At 47.9% G+C, this 20,829-nt stretch overlaps 1 protein-coding gene across 1 annotated transcript in view; it reads left to right on the forward strand.

Moving 5' to 3' along the window:
* LOC138453422 (CD109 antigen-like) overlaps window positions 1-20,829 on the forward strand; it is an 812,557-nt gene that overhangs the window by 71,109 nt on the left and 720,619 nt on the right. Inside the window, exon 5 of the mRNA XM_069606255.1 lies at window positions 7,045-7,170. Within this exon, the coding sequence (XP_069462356.1) occupies window positions 7,045-7,170 (126 nt within the window). The remainder of the gene's footprint in view (window positions 1-7,044; window positions 7,171-20,829) is intronic.

The following is a 20,829-nucleotide window of genomic DNA, read 5'->3' on the forward strand; positions in this document are numbered from 1 at the left end:
CTGTTGCAGTGCCCTGGATGTTGCTGCTTAGTCACATTTGGATGGCTCTTCAGGAGAAGCAAAAGCCACTTCCAAAAATATCTTCTGCCTTAGTTTATGCATGCCGAACAATCTCCCACAACTCTGCACCTTAAGTCACTTTACTTCCTATTTTGGCTTGGAAAATCCTATCGATTTGGTGCGAGATGTTACATGCCATCTCACCATTTTTATGACCACCCTTTCAACAGGCTCAATCTTTTCTATAGCTCAAGATGAGATTACCAACTTCCATCTGCTTTGCATTCCAAAATCGGGGTACTCATTAACTTGTTTTAATGGAACCCTGTTTAAATAGGTATCCAGTCAATCTATCTAAAACATTACCGTGTGGAACATTTCAGAGTGGATCATAATACTGAAAGACACTGCAAACATTAAAAGCGTTAAAATGCGCCGGGTTTGGGGGTGGCGAAAGGGTAAAAAAAACAGGGTGCTTGGGGGCTGATGGAATCCCCAAATAAAAAAAAAAAGAAATCCGTGTTTTTTTGGTATTTTGTCTGCAATGAAATTTACCACGCTGTAATTTTAGTCCGTAAAATCGCATAGACTGCCCTTACTCTTTTACATCGCCCATGCTTGGCAAAATTCATAATATTGGACTTGTGCTTATTTTAAGTTTTTATTTTGACTGCAGTACTGGCCTACTGCCATCACTTGTGCCTGTAGAGCAGTTTGAGTTCTAGCCAAGAAGATTGAACTCATCTTGAAGTAAGAGAAACTTCTCTCCCCTCTGAATGACATCTGATGCAGCCAAAACGCTGTCCACCAATTTGTTGCTGGAAAGTTACATAAGGGTACATGGAAGTAAGGAACCCTGCAAGACTCCCCTTGTCCTAAAGCTTTGAGAGATTCCCTGGATGGCCAAACCGTACTTGATTAGATATTTTCATATAATCCACTGACAATATTCCGAAGAGAAATTGCCATACATATCTTGGCCAACTTAGACTAAAGTCTGACCATTCTAAAACAAACTGGGAAAAAGGGTCCTATTCAGCGTACAAAACATAAATATGCTACAAATTGAGTACTGATGGACAGTTGATAAGCCACTCCTAAAGCCTTTGTAGTGGGGGTCACACAATAGTTTTTGTCGAACAAGTCATTTATGGCTCAAAGAATCAGTTGGCAGTAACTGTCGCTCAAACTGATGAGGGAATGATGTACCTTTTTTCATACAAGGGTACCATGGTACTCTGCGGACAGAGGCAGGAAAAGCACAAGTCTCCGAAAATCTGAACTCCTTTCTTAATAATGAAACTGTTGTGAAGTGCTTGCTTGTGAACGAGACCCTTTGATGTCATGTGAAATGTTAGTGTAAATGCTGTATGAGTGTTCTACCTGATGTCAGTTAAGCCTTGGTGATGGGACCCAGTGGTTATCTTTATATGTAGCTTAATGTAACTATGTAATAAAGTATATGTAAGAAGCCAAAGACCCCTGAAGTTACATTATTACAGAAACCCACAATGTAGAGGCCCGTTGGTACCAGGTGCTTCTCCTCTCACTCGTTTCAGTAGCCATGGAATTTTTTCGTGAGAAATAAAATGATATATTTGCTTGCAAAAGGTTTCTCCTGTGATGGATAGCAGTATTTTCAGGAAGAGAACCTATGGGTCGGTGGGCACTCTTATTCGAGCAGGGTCATCATTGGACAGTCCCAAGTATGCCCCCCCACACATCTTCAGCTATCCTGTTGTCTCCACAGGATCCAACCGTACTTAACACTTGTTCGACATTAAGCACAAAATATTGAGTCCTTTTTTTCTTTTGCTGTTTTTTCTAATGCAGCCCATCTAATGGCAATATGACCGTTTATTCTTCGCTTCAATCAAAGCTTTCTAATGAGCTCCAATATTCGTAATAGACCTGCAACAAGTGCTATCCTTAATTGCATTTTTTAGAACAGATTTCTTGTCTGCACAATTTTTATCATGCCAGGACTGTTGAAGGACGCAGCCTAACCTTTTCTTTCCAAAACAATCTATAGTGACTAGGGGGATGGAAGAAAGTAATTTATCATACGAGGTTAGACCACCAAGGGAAGGATCACACTTGTGACATAGGGTTTGGTTTTCAAATCATCCACAGACTCACTATTCAGTTTCCAATGCCCCAGGGACCGGGCCGCATGAAATGCGGGACAATAGAGGGTCTGGGATTTTAGGCGCTGGGTGGGGGGGAAATGGCGCGAAAGCGTAGGGAGGGGCGTCCGAACGGCGCCACAAGAAACAAAAGCCCAGGAAAGGGCAGGAAGCAGCACCTGGTGTGAAAACAGCAAGGGACCTGGGGGGGTAACCCGGCCGCCCCAAGAAGGAACAAAAGGCCGGGTTGTATAAGTAAGCCAGGAAAAGGAGAGGCGGCACAAACCAGGTAAGAGCTCACCTCTTGGGTAGGCTCTTAGTGCCTGGATAAGGGGAAGGAAAAACGTTTGCTCTTGCGGGCTCACACATTTCACCTCTTAAATCGATCTAAACGCAGTGGCTTAGAGTTCGCCCAGCCGTGCCGGAGCAGGAGCGACCCAGAAGTACCAGCTGCGAGTGAACAGAGCACTTTCGCCGTGGACAAGCGAGACGGGTGAGAAAGATCGGGTTTAGAAGACAAGGAGAAACAGAGGACGCACGGTGCGAAGGAGAATTCAGACGAGAAGGATGGCGGAAGGAAGAGCAAAAAGGGCTCAAGAATTCTCAGAATGGACGAGAAAGGCAGAAAAAGAATATGGGGCACAATGGATGCTGTAGATAATGCAGAAGGAAGAAAGGACAAAGGCAATGTCACCCTTGCTGTTCATAGAGCCGAGCAGCAGCGAAAGTGAGGACGAGGTACCGCAAGGACAGAAGAGGGGGAGAGTGGAGTTGAAGAGATCGGAGGAACGGACAGAGGCACCTACCAAGAGGAAGAAAAAAGATAAAAACAAAGGTACTGTGAATAATAATGTGGGGAATAAAATCGTAAAAATGTTAATTGCGTCACGGTTTCGGGTACGTCGCCCAGAACCAACGGCAAGAAGAGCAGACGTGAGAAGGGATCCAGGGAGGAGCGGCAGGGGAGCTCTTCAACTGAAGTAAGCAGTGATGACTAAAAGGGATCATTTAAGGGTTTGGGTAAAATGGCGAGGAGTGGTGAGCAGGGAGAAACAGAGGGGAAGGGGGGGGGCAGGGGCAGAACCCAGGGAAACCCCGGTCCCAGCGCCACAAGGGGCACCAATAGTCCCGGCACCACAAGGTGCACCGGTAGGGCCAAACACAGGGGGAGCACCGCAAGGACCCAACCCACAACCGGGGGTGCCAACAGGGGCACCAGCGGCAACAGTGGCAGGGGAACCACCACCGGGGGTAGCACTGACGGTGGCAGCGGTAGAAATCGGGGGGCCACTCGTGACGAAATATGGCAGCCCAACATTCGGTAAAGATGCACAGGGCAGGTCAATGAAGGCAATGGCTTGGTATATAAACGACAAAGTAAAGGAGAAAATATGGAGGAAGGAATTGATCGATATTTTCACATTGTTAGATTGTCAAAAGAGGGTGATGAATGTGGCCCTAGAGGACATTAAGGAGGACGAGAAAAGCTTCCTTAAAAAGGGGCCAGTGGTAAGGAATTTTGACAACTGGATGGCGGCCTTCACCATAATGTCTACAATTATATTACAAAAATTCCCGGAAGACGGGGTAGCATTAGTGGCGTATCAGCAGAGGGTGCTGAAGGTACACGCAGCGTTTGGGGGTGACGCATGGCTGGAGTATGATCACGAGTTCAGAAAGGAGATGGACTGCTTCCTGGATATGGGATGGGATGAGGACAATTTTAATCTCTACATATTTAATGTGCTGAAGGAGAAATGGGATTCCAAGGAGCGAAGCGCAGGGGGGCAGCAGAGAAGGCAATATTGGCAGAATGATTACAAAGCGGATTATAGATACAAGGAAGATCCGGAAAGAGTTAGAACTGGGGAGAGTGGAGGGCCAATTTACAGCCTTACCATTCAAAGAATTTATATGCTCTCCACTGGGGCTGGTGCCGAAAAAAGACTAAGGGGAATGCAGGCTGATACACCACCTATCCTACCCCCCGGGGGCCTCGGTGAACGACTGCATCGCCCGGAGCGACGCAACGGTATCTTATTCAGACTTCGAGGAGGCAGTAGAACTGGTCAGGAAAGCAGGAAAAGGGGCATGGATGGCGAAAGCAAACATTAAATCTGCATTCCGCATGTTGCCAGTCAACAACAGATCTCAAAGATGGTTATGTATGCATTGGGAGGGGGAATACTTCATCGACAAATGTCTCCCGATGGGGTGCGCCATCTCATGTGCATATTTTGAGAGGGTAAGTTCATTTTTGCAATGGGCGGTAACAGAAGAGATGAGGGAGTCCATGCTGGTACATTACCTGGACGACTTATTCATTGGGCCCAAAGGTTCAGAGCTATGCAGGGCAACCTTAGATAAATTTGTGGAAATAACAAGCGAGTGGGGTTTTCCACTGGCGGAGGAGAAAACAATGGGCCCAACGCAGATTAGTCAAATCCTAGGAATAGAAATTGACTCAAGCAAAGGAAGGTGCCGGATCCCGGATGACAAGGTGACAGATCTGCTGAAGACAATAAAGGAACTACAAGGAAGAAACAAAGACAGTAAGAGAATTGCAAGCGCTGGCGGGAAGGGTCGTACCACAGGGGAGGGTGTTCCAGAGAAGTATTGAGCTGAAAACCAGAGGGGCTACAATGGGGCACCAGAGTCAGGCTAGGGGGAGGAATCAAGAGAGACCTGGAAGTATGTGCAGAATTTCTGAAATACTTCAATGGGTCGGTGATAAGGCGCTCACCGGTAAATGAGGAAGGTAAAAGGGTGTTGTTCACCGATGCAGCAGGTGGCCTTGGTTTTGGCGCAATACTGGGGAAACAATGATGTGCAGGCAAGTGGCCAAAAACATGGCAGGTGGCGGAATGGACAAAAAACATAACGCTGCTGGAGCTCTTCCCCCCCCCCCCCTGCGCATAACGCGACCCATATTGGGAAGAGCTAGGAAACCAGGAGTTGGCAGTATGGTCGGATAACATGGCGGTGGTGCACGTGTTAAAGTGCGTCATGCATCATAGTGTTGGAATTAATGAGGGCAATCGCGCTGGAAAGCCTAAAAATGAATACATGCATAAGGGCGAGGCATATCGCTCGGGAAGCAAATGTGGTGGCTGATGGCAATCTCTCGCTTTCAGTGGGAGAAATTCAGGGAGCTGAGACCGGACGCCGACAAGGAAAGAACACCCACGCCGCGGAAGGCATGGGTCCCGTTGGAGGCACTGGAAAGGAAAGCACGTTTGGCCACAAGGTCGACTCAAAAGAAGTGGGAGAAGAATGGAGAAAGGAAAGGGTCATTGACACCAGGAACGCCCTAACGTACAGAACGGGTAAGCAGTATGAAAAGCATGTAAAAGATGTGCTGGTGGAAACAGGTGTAAAAGAGGAAAATAATTTCAACAGAAATGTGTGAATTTCTCGAAGGGGCATTTGCCAAAGGGAAAAAGAAAAGCTGGGCAGCAGCGCACATAGCAGCGGTGGCATATACCACAAAAGTGGCTGGCATACCGGACCCAACCGACAGCGCTAGAATAAAATACGCTATGAGAGGATGGGCGAAATTAGAGGGGAAGAAACCAGATAACAGAAGGCCGGTAAATTTTGGGAAGTTGCTAATTCTGTTAAAAGTACTACGAGATACATGCAGCAGCACGTACGAAACCGCGCTGTTCAGGGCAGCATTTGCGCTGGCATACTGTGGGGCTTTCAGGGTAGGGGAACTGGTGGCCAGTAATAGTGGCAGGAGACGGCCTGGCAAGGAAAGACATTAGTATGGGAAACAAGGGGATGTCTATAATGCTGAAGAAATAGAAAACAGACCAAAGGGGCAAGGGGAGAGCAATAGACCTCCATTGCATCAGAGAGAAGGTGCCTACGGCCTACAACTTTTCCATAAACATAATTGGTCCGTGATTTATTATTTAGGTAGGGATCTTAGGGCTCTGGTAAGAGGAGCAAAGCGAGCCCACACTACTCAGCCTAAGAGATTTGCCATTCCGTGTGCAGTTCCTGTAACATTGGGACCCATCTTGATGTAAATTCAAAAGAACAATGTTGGGGGGAGGGGCGGTGTAGGGGTGGTCCTGTATCATTTTTCCAATTGGCCACTCTAAGAAACGACACAGCGTAGTGGTTTGTAGATTACTACTATGGTGATCTGCAGGCATAGACATGTGATCCATAACAGAGCTGGCTCACCTGGTACTATACATTGGGACACTGTTGAAAGGGAAGGCATTTGGGCAGATAACAGTACCCTACACATCCAGCTAATTGAAATGGTTTACAGTAGGAATCCCCCAGCACCTTCTCCTGGAAAAGGGCCATCCTACTGCCCCATTCAGACATTTTAGCATCTAGGTCATCACAAATGAAAATTCCCCACTTCGCATCTGATTCATGAAAAGTCCCAATTTGTTAATGCTTCAGTAATGAATGTCATTGAAAAGACTGCCTTTTGGTTTACATAACTTTTTGGTGTAGTAACTCTGCCAGTGGTCTGCAAAGTTTGCCATTGGTGAAGGGACAAATTGACTCCTTTCTTTATCTAGCTTGCATGCTGAGCTCATGGGAGGTTTAGTCGGTGGTAGACTGGCCTACAGAAAACTAGCGATTTCCCAGTGGGCCTCTGCACCATGGGCCACGTTTGTGTGGGTGCTGTTGATCAACTGCTTTTAACCTCTAGCCCATGCACCCATCCACCTTCCCTTCATCTCCACACATCCCTTTGTTGTGTTTAACTACTTTGTATTCTGTATATAGTACAAATGTGCTTTAAAACTCATTATGTGGACCCGTGTTGTCCAAATTCTTCTCGGAGAACACCTGGGTTTGGTTGAGTTGCACCCTGCCTACTGCTCAACTTTGGAAAGTCTGATTTGACTGATTCTTTAACACATCCTCTGTTTTGTTATGCTGGTAGGATCCTGAAATGAACATGGTCCAGAAGTGGGTGGCAATTGGGACAAAGTTTGGAGTTGCTTCCCAGGAGTTTATTTTATCTGAAAACCCCCGTTTTGGAAAATGGACCATCGAGGTGCAGTTAAACGTAAGCTGGACCGTTTTATATCCAACGCAGAATATACAAACGTCTGTTATTTTTGCTTAAAATAGTTTTCTTCAAACTTTCATGTGTGAACCTTTTCAACTTCTGCAATCCTGTGTATTTGCTTAATTTTCTAAAGCAGTTAAACCGTTCTAGGCCCAAAGTAGGAATTAACATCCTGAGGTTATCTGCTTCAACTGTCATTGAACATTTCATGCGTTTTGCAAAGGGATCTGATGTCAGATATGTTTCAAATGACCTAGGAAATATATTGGTTTCCACCATTCTTTTATGGAATGTAGTTTCTTGAAAAGCTTTCCCTCCAATAAAATAACCATGCCCCCATTTTGCTCCATCTGCACTGGCTTTCAGTTTTCTTTAAATTAAAACCAGGCTTCTATGTCCTCAGATTTCTCCCAGCACTAACCACTGGAATGCCAGTCTTGTGTGGTGCCCCAAATGTAAACACAATCTTTGGTTAATATTTTACCTTTGCCTTCACACTCTTGTACCCTGAGTTTCAAACGGTTTTGGGCCCTCTTCTAAGGTGTTGACAAATTGTCTGTGTTCGAGAAACACTATGACCCGCGTGTTCCAGACACACTATGACCCGTTAAACCTTTGGTTTTTCCTTTTTAGTTGTGTGCATTTTGTTGCCAGAATTTGTGGTGGCTTCGTAACATTTCAATAAATTATAAAAACGACCATTTTCCAATGTCAAGACGCCAACTGGTGGCTGTATGTTTTTTTTGTAAGAGAATAATAGATTATATGACGTGAATCACATCTTGAAATAAAACACTTGTTAAGAATATTTCAAAATTGTCTTCTTGCCTGACTCTGTGCCAAATCCTCTACTGTGGCTGAAAGCAGAGGCGTTGATGGGGGGGGGGGAGGGGGAGAGAGAAGGCGTCTATAGCCCCTTGTCTTTTGGCTGTAGCCCCAGATAGAAGCTCAGGGGTTACAACCAAAAAGGCTAGCTAGCCCCCAGTCCCGACAGTCCCAACATTAGTGTAGCCCTGGATCTTTTCCAGACCTAGCAACACCCCTGGCTGGAAGTGGGGCCGTTCTATGAAAACCTTTAGTGCTCCTAGTGGTGCTGACTGGTGATCGAACAGTGCAGCATTACAGTATGAAGGACTGAGGCGAGTATGCCATTTTAGTGATGACCAATCACAATGCAAAAGTCTTCATTTTCTTTGGGATACCTAAACGTGTTCTTCCCAGAAAAACAATGTAGCATTGCCCCTGCCCTGGGGCACGCACTGTGGGTGGCCTGCAGGATCGCTGCGCTCTGTACAAAAGGCACGTAGATGGAGCAACTTCCAACACGTCTTTTTTCTGCATAAACCAATCAGTAACTGCCCTTCTCTTTCTCTACGTCATGTCCGTCCTGCTCCCAGCATCCCGCCCACCTCCCCCAAACAAAATTTCCGAACACGACTAACCTCTTGAAATGTTACAATAAAGTGAATACTCTGCCAATTCCCACCTTTATTAAACAATACATTCTACACAACATTTTTGCACCTTCTGGTCTTCATCTTCCCCGCCTGCCCGGAGATATTGATTTCATTGTTCTGATGCACGAATTACTCTTGTTTTCATGAACATTCTCACACACTAACTTTTTGTATTGGTCAAATCCTGTTCTCCCCCTTACTTCCTCGTTCAATTCTATTCCATGTGTATTGTTCAGTCAAGGCACGTGCAGCAATCTTTTCTTCCATGTAGCCTTGCTTTTAATCAAACTTTGATTGTTGGGTTTATATATTGTGGTCCAATTTTTAAAAAATGTTTATTGGTTTAAAATTCCAAGCAATCTGACATAAAAAAAACCTTGAACATTACATTTCATACAGATAGATCATCATAAAGGTCCATATATTTTACCTTCCTCCCCACCTTCTTCAGTTAAACCTCTTTCAAGAGGGTATTGGGGTGGAGGGAGAAGGAAAAACCCATCGCTCAAAACAAAGGAAAAGAAGCCAGCAGTGTTTTCTTCACTTTCTAGTTAACTAGACTCCTAAGGCTCCTGTGCTCACTCCCGCACCCCCCGATTGGGGCTTCCACCCAACACAAATTCAATCATCACAGCTATTACCAAACTCGTTTGCTCCCCCAATAGAACCCAATCCCACCACTCCTCATGACTCAAGAGTTTCCCCAAATCCCCTATTTGGAATGACTGCTAAATTGGACCACAAAGTTTGCTTATGTTTGCTACTGGAGTTCTATATGGAAGCTTAATCTTTCTAGGTACGATCGGCTTCCTCAACCTGCTGATGTAAATGCAACTGGGACCACACAATATTGCTGGCTAATTTGCTGCCCTTTCAAGATAAATACTCAAACTCTACACTAACAGTCCCGACTCTACCACAGAGCTATCAAGTTTCCAGTGGACATCCCCTTTGGATTCTGGCACTTTTAGATTTATCTTCCTTATTCAAAACCTTGGAAAACTAAGATTTCCAGATCTACAAGCAAAAACAATACTGGATGCCTTACTCGGGCATTTGCGCAGAAAACGTAGCCTCATCTACCTACTCCACAACTAAAATTGGGCACAATGCAGAGTATCCAGGTGTACCTTCCCTCAAATGATTGGATCGCCATGTTTCAAGGACGTTACAAAAAGCTAGTAGATGGTACTAATCAACTTAAAAAATGCCAGAATGCCGCACTTTCTAGCCTTGATGGGTCGAACTGATAAAATGACCCTTTTGACTTGTTTCTGTATCTTTTTAGAACGTTGCTTTCTTATGGAATTACTTAGGCTTTAATGTCAAATTATCTGAAGATATCTTCAGCCACAAGGACTCAAACTAGCCACCTCAACCTCGCTCAACCCCCAACTGACATACGGACACTGAGCTAGTTTTCACTTTGCACATCAACATTTGTCTATCTACTCTGAAACGCACCAAAACCTACCTGTGGACAGGCTCAAACTGACAGGGCAAATACAACGACCAAACCCGTCCACTTTTGGCCAGTCAAACAAGGACCCTGTCTGTAGACCCCCAATGTCGAGACAAACCACAAAACAGGACTGCATCCTGTGACTTAAGGCTGCTGTGCACTCCGGAAGATGTGCCAATTAGAATTTGGTTATAAGAGATTCTATATTAACTTCTAGCTGGAAACACTCAAGAACCATATGTTAACCCATAGTGCCGGAACACATGAAAGCATTTGTATCCGAGTCTGCCACCCTCGTCCATACTAGTCATGCCTACACACATGCAATCCCAAAATGCCATGAAAAGCAGCACAACAAACGTCTTGCTGAGAGGGGACATGACCGCCTAAACAAAATGACACACGTGGTACCTCAAGCAAGACCCTTGTATAGCGTGTCTCATTCATCGTTCACAACAAAAGGACAAACTATGGCCTGCTACTCCTGCACTCAATAGTCACACAATTCTGGGACCGAAATAAAAACCCTTTGGCGGAGAGGTTAATCTTTAAAGAGCTGAGAAGGTGGCACTCCAAACACCTAGTCACCCTATCCAACTGGCTTCGTAGGCCTGGGCTATCGCCTCTCAATCACTCATGTACAGAAGTCTAGCGCACGCACAGCTGCATCAAAAAACGCATCGTTGATGGCATTCACGCAGTTGAACGTGCCACTCCTTGGCCTGAATCAAAACCTATAAACCCGTCCCTAATGTCAAGGACAAATCTATTGTGACATGTAGAAGGGAGTACTATATGCTTAGAATATGTGTTTTTGTTTAGTCCAATGGACGTATTTTAAGCTTTTATTGCAGTAAGTGAAGGTACATATAGCGAACTACGCCATAACATTGCAGGGTGTGTCCAATGGGAAACACATCTCATAACTATGTAGTACAAGCCACCGTCTATGCACTAAGCCAGTTAAAACTGGTTCACCACGTGACAACTGCCCCTAAAGCATTGCTCCGATATCTTAAAGATTACTTGGTGTTCCATTAAGGTAAATTTTATATGCAAATTAACAAAGGGTCACAACTGTAATGCAGGCAGTCATGCCACACCATCCCGTAGGGACAATACAAAATGGCTCTCATTACATTTGTCAGCTAAGGTTACTATTAAGCATTTGTTTTTCAGTGCAGCTAACTAAACCGAATATATTACTGTTGAATGTATAGATCTGAAGACATGTGAGGCAGCCCTCCCAGCAACCAGACAATATAAACTCCTGAGGGGGAAAAAAAAGCTCAGTGCACCTCTTTGCAGGGAAATAAGATTTATTTTGTATACAGAAGGGAAAAGGGTAGCAGAAGACCCTGTAGAACCAAACTGACGGGGAGATCTCATTTCAAAGCAGTCGCAACGTTTTAAGAGAATCTTAATTCGTGACGTAAACCATGTTAACCACCCACCCTCATTGGCTACCACCTATATACATACTACCATTCCCCATTAGTCCCTTGACTGATTGGCCACATTCTATCCTCCCCCGTCCCCTAACATGTAATTCATCTACTAGTCACCTTGGTTCCCTGCTACTGTATTTGTAGGCTGCTTGATGCATTACCCTCCCCATGAGCTTAGTCACAAGGGGCTCTAGGAGTTTGTGAGGAGTCAGAAATGCGAAGCGGACAACTTGGTAAAAGTTTTTCACAAATAGCCATTTTATTAACTTAAAATGGTGGTGACAAAATGCTTCGCTATCCCGAACCTAAATAAGATTTCCCTGCCCATCAAATTAGACTAAAGAGAAACTGTAATAAAAGGAATCTGTTTCTGTCTCATGGCAATTCAGGTTAAACAAATAAACATACTCAACATGAACTTGATAACTTTGTATCCTTGTAGCCTGGGCCGGATCCCCTTCCTCGGGTTCAAAAGCAGCATTACCGATTTAAGTTCTAAATAAGAAAGTTCCTCTTTTGTATAGTCAAGCTCTATTCATAAAGTCCCAGCAGGGGAAATTGGACAGTGAAAAAAGAAAACGGGAAAGGCCATACCACAGGCTAACGCCCACTTGTCAAGATGGGCTACTACTCGATAGGATTGAGACCTCAGATGGGTTAATAATGAACAGGGCAAATGTGGTTAGATGGTTTCAACACGTTCCAAGCCTGTGACTTCTTACATCGGATGATCTAGTTACAGTGGAATTTTTTGATGAACTTCGCACAGAGTAGCCCTTTCTCCATCAACGCCCATGATTAGCCAGCTCTTCGTCGAAGAAGCAAATCGTCTGAGACCGCTGGGTTTTGACTTAATGGAATTTAATCCTCCACGAAGACACTCTCGTATGGTAACCTCGAGCCAAAGGACGCCTGCTAACCAGACTCGCACCAAAGGCCGTGATTATGGGCGGGTCAATAGAAGAGGATCATCCAGGACAAGAAGTGGGAAACCAAGACTGAAATCCCTGAGACCAAGGAGTATTTCCTGTGATTGGCATAGACAGAGATATGTATCACGCGACTGGAATGACAAGGAGTCGGGTCACTGAAGATCTAGGCGTCCAGAGGCTTTCGAGGTCTGACTCGAGAAGGGAGAACTATACGAGTACGACTAACTCAGGGGACCATAAACCGACAAATTCAAGGGACCACAAAGGGACCAATTCAAGGGACCACAAATGGTCCGACGATAATTGGAAGTGGCTTGTGGGCCTTTTGGCTGACAAAATAAATATGCCATAACTGAATCAGGAGTTAGTGGAGGCTCCAGTGATGTTGGTCAGTTGGAACACGAGGGTCTTTGTCCATCTATTCTAGGGGGCGTACCATCAATTGGTAACCATCACATTATATGCCTCCAAGAGACATGTTTAAGAAACTCCAATATTAGATGGCTAAGAAGTGTATTTAAACCCAGCGATTAAAGGTCCCAAGGGCAGACCATCATCAGGCCTGTTAATCGCTATCAAAGATAGTTTGGGTTTTGAATGTGTCGAATCTTTCACCTAATCCTTACATCCAAATACTGGTTGGCAATGTGACTTGGGGTGTACTGAAGCATAAAAAGACACTTATCCTTATGAACCTGTCCTGGAATCCGGTACTTAGTGTGGAATTGTTGACCAGCGATTAAAATGGAATGATGCATGGTTTATTCTATCTGGGGATCTGAATTGTTTGTTTTGATACCAATGGTGTGCTATGCGAGGATGACCGGATTCAAGCAACGGCTGCTGAAGTGAGAGGTTGGTGTTGGCAGCAAATGATGGCTTCAAAAGATTTAATAATCCTGAATGGTTGCACCAAGGGAGACATCCCGGGAAATGCGACTAGAACTGTCTGTAAACCGGGCCAGATCTTGATTACATCTGCACGTCTAGAAACATGGTAATGGACGTGAGAAGGAATCAGAGCGACCATAACTTAAGCATGACCTGGTACTCTGCCTGTTATGAACGTGCACCAACATGTATAAACGTTGGAAATAACGCCAGGCAGAAACCGCCTTCAAATCCCGTCAAACAAGATCTTCCAACTTGCATGGAACCTGGAAGAGGTAACTACCTGCTTTAAAACTAAAAGTGGAAAGACGAGAGTTGATTACACTGGTTTACTCAAAGCCTTTGAAATGAAAAAAAAGAAAGTTTACGCGACAGGCATTCGAACACTGCCATATATACGACCAGATCATGGCAGCTAGGAAAAAGATCATGCATCATAAAATTATGCAGGTAAAAAAAGATCGATCAGATGACAGAAGAGGGCAAATTCGGATATTGAGGCAACATGGAAATTGGCTGAAACTGCATAAAAAACATTACTCGAACAACGCCGAACACATGTTGGAAAAGATCAAGTCCCGGAATAGTGGCGAAATTTGGTCAATATTAAATTGGCAAGAGGGGCCCCAGGAAGCATATCTGTTAAACCTCTATACCTGTGTCGACTTGGATGGACTACTTCAGGAAGTTTTCAGATATTGATGCACTGGATATGTGAAGGGCACAGCACTAGTGGGGATGATTGCAAGTGAGAAAAATGGAGGAGGTGGACGACAGCTGCACCTGTGTGCCCTATGCGCAATCGCATTAAAAGCATCCGTAGGATGCCACTATGGGCCGCATGTTTTCATGCACACAACCGTCTGTAAATAGTTGCAGGAGCATCCGTTTATCTGTGGCACAACTGCACACATGGGTAGATTGTCCTGTGACGCCTGGTAACACTGTCCCTGGTGAACATATGCAAATAAACTTGTGATGTAGTTGTACTAGCTGGAAGCATGCTCCCACGTCCTGCAAGTATTTTTCCACATAAACATTCCACCTACTGTATCGTGCTCACAGCAATCATAGGTAGAAATGTGCAATGTATGTGTGCCATATGTTTAAGTAGTCCGGGTATGGCAAGAATATCTTTATGTGAACTATGCACGTGCCACAAAGTAGAACGTCCAATATACGTCCGGCAGACAAGCTTGGAAATGGAGAACAATGTTGACATCACCATTGTAATGGAAGGGTGCGCGTGGTCCCTTATTTGGCGGATGCAACCCAGATCTGTATACATCGAAAGGGGAAATATTTCTGTTACAGTGATGGTTCACCCTTACAGAGATCCTCCACTCTGCCTTCTACATATTGTAGGGAAAAAGTTAGTGCCACTTTGCTGTGTCACATGCTCCACATTGGCCCTATAAAAGAGCACACCCCACAAGTGCTGGGTTTGGCTTTTTAGAGAAGAGCAGCAGTGCACATTGTTTCGGGCAGAAATTGCTTTCTCACCAATTGTGTGCCTGCAAACTACTTCTCCAAGTAATGGCCACCAGAGCTTCTGCTACTACCTCGGACTCGGGAGCACCCACACCCTCACCACCAACACCTCCTTCTAAAAGTCCTAAGCAAGGGGACAGGCATCATAATATGGAAGGACATCGCAGAGGAAACAAGAATAAAGTAGAAGGAATCCCCATTGCCTACAGCCAGAGGCAATACTGGGTGTGTAAACTATTTAGGACGGTTGGAGATGCTAACCAGGTACAGTGCACTGATTACAACATAGTACTCAGTCGCGGAAAACCTGGCTTCTACAACTATGGCACCACCTCCATGCGACACCAGGAAGCTATTCGGCGGGTTGTGCCCTTCTAAGCAGGCAGTAGGTTATTGTCCTCTACAGCATCCTCCGCATCTGCTCCTGCCACCACTACGGACACTCCAGTGGGCCACCGCGTCCCGCAAGCAGCCTTGGAGGGCATACGCAGTGCAACAGACCCTTACCTTTCAAAGGTCACTGTATTGTGCATATACTGCAATACGGTACTTTGTAGGGGAGAAAATGTGTGAAGTGCTTTTGAGGCTGCGGTCCGGGACCATGACAAACTGCCCCTTAACCAAGTAAGGTGCACCCCACATCTTCTGCTCTCCATGTATGATTTCTTATCCCTGTGGTTGGTACCCTTTGCCAAATCTCCCTTCCACTGCTGGCTTTTCTGGCGCGTCTCATAACAGGAAAAATGCTACACAGCCAGAGGGGGGGGGGGACACAAAAACGCTCTTTTCAGAGCCACCTTGCACTGTTCAAAAATAGAAGATGAATGCAAGCATGCAGGTGATGATGCTGCCTGTAAGCACCGCATAAAGAGATGGCAACAATGGGTGGCAGGACGCGGTCAAAACATTGTACGCATTTGCAAAAAAGTGGTGGCTCTGAAAAGAGCCTTTTTGTGCGGGGTTTGTATTTTCAACGTTAAAAGTGGTGAACAACCATAGGGACAATGCATCCTACACTTGCAGGAAACGCTGCATGGCATTTTGGAAATTGCGCAGAAAGATCACAATGCCAGCATCAGCCAGATGAACTCCATCTGAACGAAAACATTTCCTACGATGAAACTTAATGTTTTCACTGTGGAAGGAGAACATGCCAACGTCGCTCAAAAAAGCGCAAACAGCCTTGTTCACATTGCGCCACGCTTTCTCCATTTGTGGGTCACAGAAGGAAGAATGCAGCCACATCTGTCTCTGGGCAATGCGCGAAAAAATTGTGTGATTTGGGAAACATTTCCATGAGTTGTCGAAATGTCTCCTTCATTGCAAACTGCAGTGAAATGCTGGTAACGTGCCCTAAACTGTTCCCTACAGAATGAACAATGTCTGGATGAGCAAGCGTCCCCAAACTGGCACAAAAAGGACCCACATGGAACTACTGCATCCCACGTATTCCGTACCAGTGCACATTGACATTATGGAAACCAAGTTGTGCTGTTAGTGCACAACACTCTGCGTAAACTTGTACCCAATGGATCTAAGAGTTGACCAACAGCCAGATAGTCCTCATACTCAACAGCACACCCGTCCCCGTAGCCATGTCCACTCCTATTGGCAAACAGACATTTTGGCGCAATCTGTTCCTACACACCACACCCACAACTTCATATTGACCAATCTCAACTCCTGCATAGTCCCATTTCTATTGCAGCCACCCTCAAAAGACTCGGATGTTGCATGTCTGCACCCCCAAAAGGTGCGGCTTTCGCAAACATATTGCCCTGTGTAAGGGGCTACACAAACACATTTTAAGCGTCATTGAAAATGGGCGTCTTCGAAGAAGTTGTGCAAAGTGTTTTTTTTTCTAATTTTGCTAAAGGGACGTGTAAAACACCTTCTTGTGTGCTCCCAGTTAGGGATTGCTCTTGGCTTGTCCTCCATACATTACTACGTGTGTCTGCAGCATACATTTTATAAACTGCAACACATTACTATTTGCAATAGGGGGAATTCTTTGTTGTTGCCACCACTGACAAACGTCACTAAAAACACCAATGTTGTCATGGGCACAAAAGAACAACCTACCATGGAACACAAAAGCAGACGCACGTGAATCACTGAACCGTAGTCCCATTTCCATAGCAAGGACATTACGAAGGACATCATGTAGCACGTGCGAATTCCCCAATTCCCTGTACAGCGATCTACGCGTTCTGCACCCACAAACATCCGCATCGCTACCCATCACACCCAGTAGGTATTACTATTTCTTCTACAGTACAGTGCCAACATTGTTATACGTGCGCATGCCTCTCAAATCACACGCATTTGGCGGGTGTCACCCGCCACTTACGCAGCTCTCACCCACCAAGCTCCCTTAAACGCCCATAGGAATCAATGGGCTTTCACACGCCAATTGCAAAATTGGGTGTTTTCACCCGCCCAAGGGCCATGAAGGGCTGAGAGCTATGCATGCTTAGCAACAGTGAACCTAGAAGTGAACCCTCTGTCCCCAGGGCCCAGTTACCTACTCACCCTGCCACCCTCCTGCACTGCCTCCGGGCCACCTCTTGCACTGGGTTCTATATCTGTAACCATACAGTCCCCACCCTGCTTTTCTTCTGCACTTACCAGATTTACCCGGTCTGCTAAATCCAGCACTTGCCACTTGCTGGCTGCCCTACTACAGTTTATCACCATTATTTTATTTATTAATTATGTTTCTCCCCTGTTCTGTACTTTCCACTTCTCCCGCCTCCCATGCACTTTTCCCCTTTTCTGTTTCCCATGCACTTGCACGTTTTCAACGTCACTAGGCCTAGTAAGATCGTTGTTTTGTTCTCCCATGTTTCCCCTGCCTTGTCACGCTCTGAAACGCTTGTGTACGAGCGCGATATAAATAAAATCATATCACCAGGAATTGAAGCTAGAATGAACACAACCCGTGTGTATATATATAGTTATTATGTATTGCATCGGGAAACGTCAGTTTTATCAATTGCACATGCACTATGGTTATGTTGGGAATGAGGTGTAATATCATAGCTTCCCTTCAGTGCATTAGATTAGCTACTTTGCTCATATAGTACTGCGTCTGGTCAATGGTGGATACATTTCCATTTATACAGCTATTTGTGTTGTATGCCTGGGCACCATGTATCTTGTTGCAATATTGCGCACATGTGCATTTGCACAGATTTAAGCATTTTATTTAAAGCATTGTTGCACAATAGGCAACTGTACACAGATTTAAGCACTATGCTGTTGAAGTATTTGCAGGCATGTTTCAAACCTGATGTCCTGGGTGTTAGTGTTAACAGTGCACGGTGGCGCGAGTTATGGTTGCTTATCTTACCATAACTGACGAATTTCAGGGGTTTTTCGGTTTTACTTTGCCCCATAACGTCCCTTTTAACGTTTTTCACTGAATTTCATAGGTTTTTAGTAGCGCAACTTAACCATAAAGTCACTTTAACACATTTTCTTTTACTGAATTTCATAGTTTTTTATTAGTGCAACGTAACCATAACGTCCTTTTCAATGGAGGAAGACCACTAGCATCCTAGGTTCTCAAAGTGGGAACCCGGGGTGGTAAAGATTTTTCTTCCCAAACCAGGACACCGCAGGCAGGGTTCCCGGTGTAGGAAGGAAAATCTTTTACCAAGATGGACACCAGGGAAAGGGAAGGCAGGGTGTATAAAGAGAACACAACAGGGCATCGGCAGGGGGTCGGGAAGACCAGGAGAGAGACGCGGGGCATGAGTGGGGGGTAACACGAGGGAGACACGGTGCATGAGCAGGGGGTGGAAAGAAGGGAGACACTGGGCATGAGCGGGAAAGAAGGGAGACACGGGCCATGAGCGGGGGGTGGGCGGCGGGAGGGATAGACATGGGGCATGAGCTGGGGGGAGGGATAGACATGGGGCATGAGCTGGGTGTGGGCGGCGGGAGGGATAGACACATGGGGAATGGGCGAGAGGGGGAGAACACAGGGCATGAGCGGGGGGTGGGCGGGAGGGGGAGAGACACAATGGGCATGAGCGGGGGGTGGGGGAGAGACGCATGGGGCATGAGCGGGGGGTGGGAGGTTTGAGAGACACACGGCGCATGCATGAGGGGGGGAGAGACACACTGCGCATGAGCGGGGGGTGGGCGGCGGGAGGGATAGAGACACGGGGCATGAGCGGTGGGAGGGATAGACATGGGGCATGAGCGGGGGGTGGGCGGCGGGAGGGATAGACACACGGGGCATGAGTGGGGGGTCAGGGGGGAGGGGAGAGACACGGGGCATGAGCGGGGGGTCAGGGGGGATGGATAGAGACACGGGGCATGAGCGGGGGCTGGGGGGCGGGAGGGATAGAGACACGGGGCATGAGCGGGGGCTGGGGCGGGAGGGATAGAGACATGGGGCGTGGGCGGGGGGGATGGATAGAGACACGGGGCGTGGGCAGCGGGAGGGATAGACACACGGGGCATGAGCGGGGGGTCGGGAGGTGGGCGGCGGGAGGGATAGACACACGGGGTACGAGCGGGGGGTGGGCGGCAGGAGGGATGCGCACGGGGCACGAGCGGGGGGTTGGCGGCGGGAGGGATAGACACTGGGCACGAGCGGGGGTGGGCGGCGGGAGGGATAGACACACGGCACGAGCGGGGGTGGGCGGCGGGAGGGATAGACACACGGGGCACGAGCGGGGGTGGGCGGCGGGAGGGATAGACACACGGGGCACGAGCGGGGGGTGGGCGGCGGGAGGGATAGACACTGGGCACGAGCGGGGGTGGGCGGCGGGAGGGATAGACACTGGGCACGAGCGGGGGTGGGCGGCGGGAGGGATAGACACACGGGGCACGAGCGGGGGGTGAGGGATAGACACACGGGCATGAGCGGGGGTGGGCGGCGGGAGGGATAGAGACACGGGGCATGAGCGGGGTGTGGGCGGCGGGAGGGATAGACACGGGGAGTGGCCAGCGGGAGGGATAGACACACTGGGCATGAGCGGGGGGAGGGATAGACACACGGGGCACGAGCGGGGGGTGAGAGGGATAGACACACTGGCATGAGCGGGGGTGGGCGGAGGGAGGGATAGAGACGCGGGGTGTGGGCGGCGGGAGGGATAGAGACACAGGGAGTGGCCAGCGGGAGGGATAGACACATGGGGAGTGGCCAGCGGGAGGGATAGACACTGGGCACGAGCGGGGGTGGGCGGCGGGAGGGATAGACACTGGGCACGAGCGGGGGTGGGCGGCAGGAGGGATACACTGGGCACGAGCGGGGGTGGGCGGCGGGAGGGATGGACACGGGGAGTGGCCAGCGGGAGGGATAGACACACGGGGCATGAGCGGGGGGAGGGATAGACACACGGGGCACGAGCGGGGGGTGAGAGGGTTAGACACACGGGCATGAGCGGGGGTGGGCGGCGGGAGGGATAGAGACACGGGGAATGAGCGGGGTGTGGGCGGCGGGAGGGATAGAGACACGGGGAGTGGCCAGCGGGAGGGATAGACACACGGGGCATGAGCGGGGGGAGGGATAGACACACGGGGCACGAGCGGGGGGTGGGCGGCGGGAGGGATAGACACGGGGCACGAGCGGGGGGTGGGCGGCGGGAGGGATAGACACACGGGGCACGAGCGGGGGGTGGGGGGAGGGGGAGAGACACGGGGCATGAGCGGGGGTGGGCGGTGGGAGGGATAGACACACGGGGCATGAGCGGGGGGTGGGAGGGAGAGACACACAGGGGTGGGAGAGACACACTGGGCATGAGTGGGGGTTGGGGGGAGGGGGAGAGACCCACATGGGGCATGAGCGGGGGGTGGAGGGGAGGAAGAGATGCACACGGGGCATGAGCGGGGGTGCGGGGGAGTGGGAGAGACACACGGCGTTCGTGTGAAGGTGGCAGATCCCGCTCCTCGGCCCTCCGCTGGCCACCGTGTGCCGATGGCGTGAGTGGGGGACTGGAGGAACAGGGGACACACGGAGC

This window comes from Ambystoma mexicanum, chromosome 4p (genome assembly GCF_040938575.1).
Source record: "Ambystoma mexicanum isolate Mex_15411 chromosome 4p, UKY_AmexF1_1, whole genome shotgun sequence".
In the NCBI taxonomy this organism is placed as follows: Eukaryota; Metazoa; Chordata; class Amphibia; order Caudata; family Ambystomatidae; genus Ambystoma; species Ambystoma mexicanum.